At 43.8% G+C, this 10,701-nt stretch overlaps 1 protein-coding gene across 2 annotated transcripts; it reads right to left on the reverse strand.

Moving 5' to 3' along the window:
• Window positions 1–210: 210 nt before the first annotated feature.
• On the reverse strand, window positions 211–5,099 carry SPATA19 (spermatogenesis associated 19). 2 transcript variants are annotated; one of them, XM_055270035.2, is made up of 7 exons: window positions 4,932–5,099; window positions 4,697–4,753; window positions 4,079–4,210; window positions 3,816–3,907; window positions 2,078–2,144; window positions 1,612–1,687; window positions 211–389 (listed from the first exon to the last, which is right to left on the reverse strand). In XM_055270035.2, the coding sequence occupies exons 1-7, from the start codon at window positions 5,007–5,009 to the stop codon at window positions 325–327; spliced, it is 567 nt and encodes a 188-aa protein (XP_055126010.1). In that variant the 5' UTR covers window positions 5,010–5,099; the 3' UTR covers window positions 211–324. The 2 variants fall into 2 exon arrangements, with proteins under 2 accessions (XP_055126010.1, XP_055126011.1); XM_055270036.2 differs by having other exon boundaries at window positions 2,067–2,144; window positions 4,932–5,098.
• Window positions 5,100–10,701: the final 5,602 nt, after the last annotated feature.

The raw sequence follows: 10,701 nt of genomic DNA on the forward strand, positions 1-10,701 counted from the left end.
CCCTCAAAAAGTTCTCCCTGCCCCAGCCACAGAGCACTCCTTCTTATGTTCCAGAAGCACCAATATCGCCATTGTCACATTGCTGGAATGGCTGCTGTCTGTCTCCCTCAAGGCTGTAAGTCATGCGTCCCCAGAGCCAGGCCTGTGAGGTACTCGGTGTCTGATGAATGAACAGATGAATGGCACAGCACCCCAACCAGCAACAGGGCGGGTTGTTAAATAGCACATCTCTTTATTCGCAGTTCGGCAAGAAGACTCCAGTGCTGACATCATCGCATGAAGAGCTCACCTGCTGGCGTCTTTCTGCCCAGGTCTGGCCCTTCTTCAGGTCAAGCAGAGAAGGATGTTCTTCTGATACAGGTTGCTGCTGGACCCTGAAGGACTTCCACCTAGGAGGTAGAGAAATGCCCAGGGGACACAGCAGGGAGATGTGGTTGGCCAAGGGGTAGGGCTGATGATGATTCCCTGTAACCCCACTGTTCTCCGCGTTCCCAAAGCTCCATCTAGAGAACAGAAACCCATGGAAGAATAGACAGTGGTGCATCAGGCAGCTGGAATTGAAGCCTGAGTCTGTTTCTTCCAGCTCAGAAGCCCCTGTGAAATGTGTACCCTCCCAGCACTTCCTGTTCTTCTTCTCTAGTAATATGAGCAAACAATTGATGTGGCATTTACCATGTGCTAGACACCATCACCCCCAAGACAGCCCTCCAAAGTAGATACTCTGTTGCAGTGAGGAAATTGAGGCACAGTGGCATTATGTAGCTTGCCCATGGTGGAGCGGAATTGGAACCCAGCATCTGCTCCCGGGCTTGACTTAAGTTCTGCCTTCTGTATAATGGGCACAATGCCCTCTCTTAAGGTTGTTTTTGGATCAAATGAGAAACCCTGACAAACTACCTTGTGCAGAAGCTGGCATACAGTAAGTGCTCGATAAATGCCAGTACTGCTCTCCAACAGCCTTCCTGTAAGCACGCTGAGGTCGCTGTGCCTAAATCTTTCCCTTAGCCCCAGGATGGTCAGCACAGCTGTTCACCACAGGCTCAGGGGCTGCATCCCGGAGAGCTCCTGTGGTTGTTTATCCTGCCATTGGCCTTCCACCTCCCAGGGCCTCATAAACAGCCCCTGTGTGACCACTGGGCCAAGCACAAGGAAAGAGGCCATGGGACCAAATGTCACATCACAAGTTGGTGGCAGGTCTAAAACCTATACGGCATCACTCCTGATATTACGATCTGTGACTCAAGGTGAGGTCAGCAGATTAGCAGTGACAATGCCCAGAAACTTTTAGAAATGCAAAATTGCAGGCTCCACCACAACCGCCTAAACACGAAAGCCCAGGCCCATGAATGCTGGAGAGGCAGTGCTCTCTGACACCACGGAGTCAGGAAACCAATCTGAAACTTGACTTCAAGTCCTTCCACAAACTTAAGAGAGGCGTTGTGGGAGGCTAAGACAGCCAGCCATCCTCTCCCACTGCTGGCCCCGAGTGCAGGCCTTTCTCCAGCAGGGAAAGGCTAAGCCTCTTGACCAAGTTCCCAGCTGCAGTGCCCCTTCCCACTGCCCAGGATAACCATCTTCTCTGCCCAGTTCCTCATCCGTCAGCTCTCTCACCTGTTGCTCTCAGCAGTCTGAGTAGGAGGGTCTCATACTGAAGTCCTGAGCTGAGACATCTGTAAGACGGGATATGCTGCAGGGGACAGAGGAGAAGGGCCAGGTGGAGGGAGGCTGCCTGATAGCAGAGCCTACCCAGACCACAGCACAGGAGCTGGGGTGGGAGGGCAGGCCATGCCTAGGCTGTGGCCACACTGGGCCTGGGAGCACAGTCATATGAACAGGCCCTCAGCCTGGAGCCCTTCTGTGCACTGGCAGACACCATGGGAGGCTGGCAAAGCCCTGTCATGTGGAGCATAGAAGACGAGACGCAGCCCTGGGAACTGTGTGTGCCTGCTCTTGATGTTGACGTACCAGAGACAGCATTGCTGGGCGTAGGCAGGAAACCCAGCAGTCACCCCCACCCTACCTGCCCCCAGTCAGGAACACAAATGAACCAGTCCCAAACAGCTTACCTTCGTCTCACCTGCTCTATTCGATCTCGCATGATGTCCTCTGTTATCTCACTTGGCACTTGGAAGATACGAGTGTGGCTGCAAAAGGCCATTCATACATTGGCATATGGGATCTGAGTTTCTTTCTTAACAGGCATAGAGAACTGCTAGAGTTGGGATCCTGCAAACAATGACTCTTGCCCTGACACCATGAAATTTTGAGCTGGTCTCTCCCGCTTCTTGACTCATGAGCACAAACCTTTTTTTTTTTTTACTAACCAGGTACCCTTGAGAACAGGTAGCAGACTGTCCCAGGGAGAGCCAGGGACACAGAGTTGCGCGCCCTTACTAAAGGCAGCAGGCAGTGGTCTCGTGAGCCATGGAATTCACCCTTCTGAATTCAGTCTTCTCAATTCCTCTCCTATCGTCAGCTCTTGATGACCTGCATCACCCCACACCCACTGTGGTTCAGAGATGCTTCTAGGAAAGCCTACAGTGAGGAAGCTGTAGGGTCCCCTGGGGAGGCTCCTTGCTTTGTTTCATAAAGGGATATATATTTCCTGACTACACACTTACTGAAATAAGAGGAGGACACCAAAACCAGTGGGTTGTGGGGGAAGATAGGCAGAGGCTTTTGGTTTAAAATCTTTGTAGAAAATCCAGAGTGGAAAAATTATATGTAGATAATTGACTGATTCCTGTAGCCTGTCTCAAAAGCTTAAACCTAGTTTTTTTATACGGCCAAGGTTTTTAAAATATTGGAAGATGATGTGTGTGTTATCCAAACCAAGGAGCACAATGTCCGCAATTCCATAGCACAACCACGTCAGGCACAGAAAAGCCTGGATTATAATCAACAACATTTATGATTTTAGGGGCCTCAGAAGGCTTCCCATCCAAAAGAGCTCTTTCCCAGGGAGCTCTCAAATCCCACCATGTTATTCCTTTTGGTTATGAAATTACTGTGCATTTGAGTCTTCTTAAAAGGCAGATGCCACTAGAAGGGGTAAGCACATGGAAACCATTTCTTGAGAAATGGAGCCTCCTCGATACAACAGATCAACACCGGTGATACGACAGGGAAAGGAGGAAGACAGGAGGAAGGGGAGAGGTCTCCTTCAGGTTCCCAGAGGACCAGTCTAAGTCCTCAGTCCCTCTCCTGGGGAGGGGTGAATGATGTGCTCCAGAGACCCCCAGTGAACACAGGTGCAGGAAAGAAAATAGGAAAGCCTCTGTCTGAAGAGTGATGGCTTCAGGCCAGCTCCCTGGGCCTCGTGGCTCAGCATCTGCAGAGCCAAGAGAGGCAGTGGGGATGGCTGTGAGCTGGCAGGCACCCGGGACGCTGGCGAAGCCACCGTAACCAAGTGCAGAATTCTAGCCTCGGGCGCCGGGAAGCCTCCCCACACCTCAGTTGCAGATGAGAACTTTGGCTTTTGCATTTTAAGAGCTTATTTTCTTTTAGCTCTTTAAAGTGCAGCCACTTCTGAGCAACTCAAGTGCAAAAATAACAGAAGTCTGAAATGTATTCAGAAGCATTTAAGAAATGGAGTGCAAGCCCAGTTTTCCAACCCCTCAAGTCATTTAAAAATGTAGAAATGAGCTGGGCTTTCAAGACAGCAAGAATATTCCCTTAAGACCCCAAAGCAAGGCTGAGGAATTTGTCAGCCAAAGACTACATCTCTAGAGAAGAGCATCTGCGGGTTCGTGAAGAGAGGGGCTTGCACATCTCTCCCTCCCCTTCCTTTGCCCAGGGCAAATGGGACGCCTTACCTCCATCTTATGAACTGGATTCGTGTTCTCTCCTCTAGGACCTCTTGGCTCTGGTTTGCCAACAAATCAGACTTAGAGAGGTGGTGCTTCACCTGGGAAATCCAGAGGGTCCATGTGATTCCTGCCCAGTGTGGCCCCCAACTGGGCTGGCACAGAGCCCAGACGACCACCTCACCCTTGCCCAGAATCATTTACGGTGCACCTCCCACCTCTCCCCTCTCCCTCAGCCCCACTCCCAGGCAACGTCTCAAATTCTCAGTTACCACATCTCTGGTCACATGGATGTCCTGGCCATGGGTGGAAGGGGAGTCAGTGGATATCTTCTCCCTTACGCCCTGGGAAGGGTGGTTGATGGCCAGCTTTTCCTTTATGCCCCGAGAAGCCTCTTCTTCTGTCTGAAAGGTGAGGAATTCCCTCTGAAAATGTCACTCTGCATCCAACCCTGGTCTTCTCCTCTTTCTTCCCTTTTATTCATTCTCCATCACAACACACACACCACATATTCACACACATACACTCCTTACCTCGCTGTTGCTGCAATAAGCTACTTTCCTGTAAAGTCCTCGGAACTCCCTATGTCCCTGGCCCTATCCCAAGGTGTTCCTGAGACACCCTTGAGCTGGGAAGGATGCAGCTGAAACCCTTACGCCAGGATGCTTGAGAAGCAGGACGGCGTTAGTGGTGGTGCTAACACATTTCCTACCAGGACACAAGCCACAGTGTCCTCCAGCGCATATGAAATTAGACTCAAATCTAGGAAGGGTGTCTGGCAATGAACTTGAGCTCCAGTTCCATGAAGAAGGAAGTCCAGATCCCCACACCCACTGAGACCAGTTCTCTAGGATTTTGGATACCCTGAGTCATAAAGAAATCCTACTCACTTTTTTCAACCAATGCTGTAGTACAGACACAGCCTCGCTTTCCACAACGTCGATGTCCTGGAACAAATTGGCAAGTTGGTGACCTCAGAAAACCTAGAAACTCAGCTCCTCCCACCCACCCCCCACAACTGTTGTTCAGAGTTATTTGTAAGACCTCTCTGAAGTGCAGCAGGGTCCCAGAGGGGGAAAAGATATATGAAAAATTATTCCATGTGACTACCACCAAGCTGCTTACCGAACTGGTTATTGGTAGGAAGGGAAGCCCTACACCTTTCCGAGCAAGAATATACACAATCCATGTCGTAATTATCATCTTTGAATGTATACCAGGCCCCCTTCTTGGCTCCCTCCTTCCATTGAAGCTGCCTGAGAACTCCTATGGGACAGGAAGGTCATTGAAGGGAGGTGTCCACCTGATTGGCTGACCCATGATGATGTGACAATGACCTCCCTTTGAAAATGATGTATGTGAGTATAAATGCAGTTGCCAAGAGCCCCTGCATTTCGGGCTCTGGGTGCACTGTCTATGAGTTACCCTGCTTCGAGGAGCAGAACCACTGAATAAAAGATTGCTGTCTAACACCACTGGCTGACCCTTGAATTCTTTTCTTGGGAAAGCACTAATTTGGGAGCTCACCTCAAGGTAGGAGGATGGGGTCTGGAGGCAGGAAACCTAAGGCCAATTCACACTGACTTCCCAGAACTAAATCAAAAGGAAAACCCCAACTTTCCATGCCCAAGTAACAAAAGGACTAGAGGCTACTCCCTTTGCAAGCCTCTCCTTTTCTGCATGGCAGATGAAAAACTGAAAGTATCTCTGATTGCTCCCCTCCCACAACCAATCAGGCTGGTTGTGGGCCAGGTCTTCCTTTGCTTAGAGATATAAGGTTATAACTTCACTTCAGCCTCTGATTGGTCACTTTCCATAACCAATCAGACTGATCATGAGCCACCACTTCATTTACATAGGGTATATACCAAGTAACCAATGGGAAACCCCTAGAGGGTATTTAAACTCCAGAAAATTCTGTAACCAGTCTGCTCCCACCCTGTGGAGTGTACTTTTATTTTCATTAAATCTCTGCCTTTGTTGCCTCATTCTTTCCTTGCTTTGTTTGTATGTTTTATCCATTTCTTTGTTCGAGAACCTGAACACCCTCCACCAGTAACAACCTGTCCTGCAACAACTTGTTATGTGCTCTTGACCTAATCATTAGTCCCTCCGGTCTGAGTTTCTTTGTCTTATACTGAAAGCGATAAAGTTGTGTCTCTAGCTTTCTTCTAGCTCTAAATAAATTTTCCCATGTTTATTCTTCTCAGGACTATAGAAAACCTTTTATCACTTTCTCCAATTCCCCTGATACAGCCACTACACATCTTCCCTCTCAACAATTTGCCTTAATTTTATATCATCCCTGACATAGTCAGAATAGGCTAGGCTCTGCTGAGGACTGAGGCAACGAACCAACCTCCAAGTCAAAAATGTTTATTTCTCACTCTCAAAAGCTCTCGTGCAAGTTGGGTAATTTCAGAGCAATTGTGTGCCACGTGGAGACTCACAGGTCCACATTCAGAGGACGTGACCTCCATGACTGCCAAAGCAGGGAAGAGAGCACAGAGAGGAACCAGGTCAGTGTTCGACCTTTCAGCTCAGAGGCTCCTACTTAGAGCCTTTGATCTAGAACTAGCCCTATGGCCCCAACCTCACTCCAAGGAAGACTGGAAATTGTAAAACAGCAGATGAAATTACCTGTCAACATCTCTGTTTCTACAGCTATCCCCTAAAATTTCAGTTTTCATCCTTATTGATGTAATTTTATTTTTGAATGTTTAAAATATTAATGTGATTCAGAAGTCAAAACTACAGGAACAGATACATTCCAGGACGTTCCATCTCTTCCCCTATACCTTCAACCTTGTTCTAACTCACTTCAGAAGCAAAATTTTCATTAGTTTCTCAACTACAAATCCTGTGTTTATGTTGCCAAAATGGAGCTCATACATAAATCTATTTGCTTTTTGATTACAATGTTATAAAATGCATACAGTAAAATGTACAAATATGCATACAGCTGAGAAAAATTTTTACACACACACAAACACACAAACACATACACACACACACACACACACACTTACTTGTTTAACCACTTCCCAGATTAAGATAGAAAACATTTTTAGTGGGACATTTGTATTATATTTGATTTGATGCTATTTAAAATCATGCTGCTATGAAAATTTTTATACTGTACCTATCTTTTGATTGACATAAGCACTAAATCTTCTGAGTATATACCAAGAATTAGAGTTGCTAGGTCATAGACTTTAGATATCTGTAGCATTCATATACACCAAACAGTACCGCAAAGGATTTGTATTAATCTACTGCCCATAAGCAATGTACGAAAGTGACAGTTACTCCATGTTTTTTCCAACACTTAGTATTGTCACTCCTTTAAATTTAGCCAATCTAGTAGAGGTGTAGTGGTAACAAATAATACTTTAATTTTCATTTAACTGATTATCAGTGGCATTATGCATGTTTTTATTTGCCTATTGATCACTTTGGATATTCTTTTTTGTAAAGTGCCTCCTTGAGCTTTGTGCCCTTTCATTGAATTGTTGGTCTTTTTCTTATTGATTTGTAGATTTTTTTAATGTATTATAAATAGTAGTCCTTTATCAAATATGTGTTTCACAACTATTTCATCTCAACTTGTGACTTGCCTTTTCACTCTTTGAGTGCTGTCTTCTGAGGAACAGAAACTCTTCATTTTTAAAGTTAGTTTTATTGTGATATATTTAAATAATATAAAATTTACCCATCGTAATATATAATTAAATAATTTTTAGTAGATTCAGAGAATTGTGCAATCATCACAACAATTCAATTATAGAACATATCCATCACTCCAAAAATGTTTGTCATGCCCATTTGCAGGCAACCTCGGCTTCCATTCTCAGCCCCACCAATCTGCTTTCTATCTCTAGAGATGTGCCTTTTATGGACATTTCATACACATGGAACTATACCATATTATGTCTGGCTTATTTCACCAAGCATGTTTGGGAGGGTCATCTACATACCTTGTAGCATGTGTCAGTAATTCATTCCTTTTTATTACGGGGTACTACCCCATAATACTATTCCACTGCATGGACATACCACATTTTGTTTGTCCATTCACCAGTTGATGTACCTTAAATGGTGTCCAGTTTGAGTCTTCTATGAATAACACTGTAATGAACATGTTGTTGTTGTTTAATTTTTTAATTTTATTTTTCCATAAGTTATTGGGGTACAGGTGGTATTTGGTTACATGAGTAAGTTCTTTAGTGGTGACTTCTGAGATTTTGGTGCACCCATCAACTGAGCAGTGTACACTGCACCATATTTGTAGTCTTTTATCCCTCACCGCCTCCCACTTTTCCCCCCAAGTCCCCAAAGTCCATTGTATTATTCTTATGCCTTTGCATCCTCATAGCTTAGCTCCCACATATCAGCGAGAACATGCGATGTTTGGTTTTTCATTCCTGAGTTACTTCACTTCGAATGATAGTTTCCAGTCTCAACCAGTTCACTGCAAATGCTATTAATGCATTCCTTTTAATGGCTGAGTATTATCACATCATATATATATACCACAGTTTCTTTATCCACTCATTCGGGTTGCTTCCACGATTTTGCAGTTGTGAATTGTGCTGCTATAAATATGCGTGTGCAAGTATCTTTTTTGAATAATGACATTTTTCCTCTGGGTACGTACCCAGTAGTGAGACTGCTGGATCAAATGGTAGTTCCACTTTTAGTTCTTTAAGGAATCTCCACACTGTTTTCCATAGGGGCTGTGCTAGTTTACATTCCCACCAGCAGTGTAGAAGTATTCCCTGATCACCGCATGTATGCCAACATCTATTGTTTTGTGATTTTTTGATTCTGGCCATTCTTGCAGGAGTAAGGTGGTATTGAATTGTGGTTTTGATTTGCATTTCCCTGATCATTAGTGATGTTGAGCATTTTTTCATATGTTTGTTGGCCATTCGTATATCTGCTTTTGAGAATTGTCTATTCATGTCCTTAGCCCACTTTTTGATGGGATTGTTTGAGTTTGTTGTAGATTCTGAATATTAGTCCTTTGTCAGATGTATAGATTGTGAAGATGTTCTCTCACTCTGTGGGTTGTCTCTTTATTCTGCTGACTGTTCCTTTTGCCCTGCAAAAGCACTTTAGTTTAATTAGGTCCCAGCTATTTATCTTTGTTTTTATTGCATTTGCTTTTGGGTTCTTGGTCATGAAATCCTTGCCTAAGCCAATGTCTAGAAGGGTTTTCCCAATGTTATCTTTTGTAATTTTTATAGTTTCAGTTCTTAGATTTCAGTCCTTAATCCATCCTGAGTTGATTTTTGTATAAGGTGAGAGATGAGGATCCAGTTTCATTCTCCTACATATGGCTAGCCAATTATCCCAGTGCCATTTGTTGAATAGGGTATCCTTTCCCCACTTTATGTTTTTGTTTGCTTTGTCAAAGATCAGTTGGCTGTAAGTATTTGGGTTTATTTCTGGGTTCCCTATTCTGTTCCATTGGCCTATGTGCCTATTTTTATACCAGTACCACACTGTTTTGGTGACTGTGGCCTTACTGTATAGTTTGAAATCAGGTAGTGTGATGCCTCCAGATTTGTTCTTTTTGCTTAGTTTTGCTTTGGCTATGTGGGCTCTTTTTTGGTTCCATATGAATTTTAGAATTGTTTTTTCTAACTCTGTGAATAATGATTGCAGTATTTTAATGGAGATTTCATTGAATTCGTAGATTGCTTTTGGCAGTATGGTCATTTTTCACAATATTGATTCTACACATCTATGAGCATGGATGTGTTTTCATTTGTCGGTGTCATCTATAATGTCTTTCAGCAGCGTTTTGTAGTTTTTCTTGTAAAGGTCTTTTGACTCCTTTATTAGGTATATTCCTGAGTATTGTATTTTTTTGCAGCTATTGTAAAAGGCGTTGAGTTCTTGATTTGATTCTTTGCTTGGTCGCTATTTGTGTATAGAAGACCTACTGATTTGTGTACGTTAGTTTTGTGTCTGGAAACTTTGCTAAATTCTTTATCAGTTCTAGAAGCTTTCTAGAAGAGTCCTTAGGGTTTTCAAGGTAAACGGTCATATCATCAGCAAACAGGGGCAGTTTGACTTCCTCTTTACCGATTTGGATGCCCTTTATTTCTTTCTCTTGTCTGATTGCTGTTGCTAGGACTTCCAGTACTATGTTGAAGAGGAGTGGTGAGAGTGGGCATCCTTGTCTTGTTCCCATTCTCAGAGGGAAAGCTTGCAACTTTTCCCCATTCAGTATTATGTTGGCTGTGGGTTTGTCATAGATGGTTTTTATTACATTAAGCTATGTCCCTTGTATGCCTATTTTGCTGAGGGTTTTAATCATAAAGGGATGTTGGGTTTTGTCAAATGCTTTTTCTGCATCTATTAAGGTGATCATATGATTTTTGTTTTTAATTCTGTTTATGTGGTGGATCACATTTATTGACTTGCATATGTTAAACCATCCCCACATCGCTGGTATGAAACCCACTTGATCATGGTGGATTACCTTTTTGATATGCTGTTGGATTTTGTTAGCTAGTGTTTTGTTAAGGATTTTAGCATCTATGTTCATCAAGGGTATCAGTCTGTAGTTTTCTTTTTTGGTTGTGTCCTTTCCTCGTTTTGGTATTAAGGTGATGCTGGCTTCATAGAATGAATTAGGGAGGGTTCTTTCTTTCTCTATCTTGTGGAATAGTGTCAAAAGGATTAGTACCCGTTCTTCTCTGAATGTCTTGTAGAATTGTGCTGTGACTCCATCTGGTCCTGGACTCTTTTTTTTGGTAATTCTTTAATTACCGTTTCAATCTTGCTGCTTGTTATTGGTCTGTTCAGGTTATCTAATTCTTCCTGATTTAAGCTATGAGAGTTATATTTTTCCAGGAATTTATCCATCTCTTCTAGGTCTTCT

Source organism: Symphalangus syndactylus, chromosome 3, assembly GCF_028878055.3.
Source record: "Symphalangus syndactylus isolate Jambi chromosome 3, NHGRI_mSymSyn1-v2.1_pri, whole genome shotgun sequence".
NCBI lineage: Eukaryota > Metazoa > Chordata > Mammalia > Primates > Hylobatidae > Symphalangus > Symphalangus syndactylus.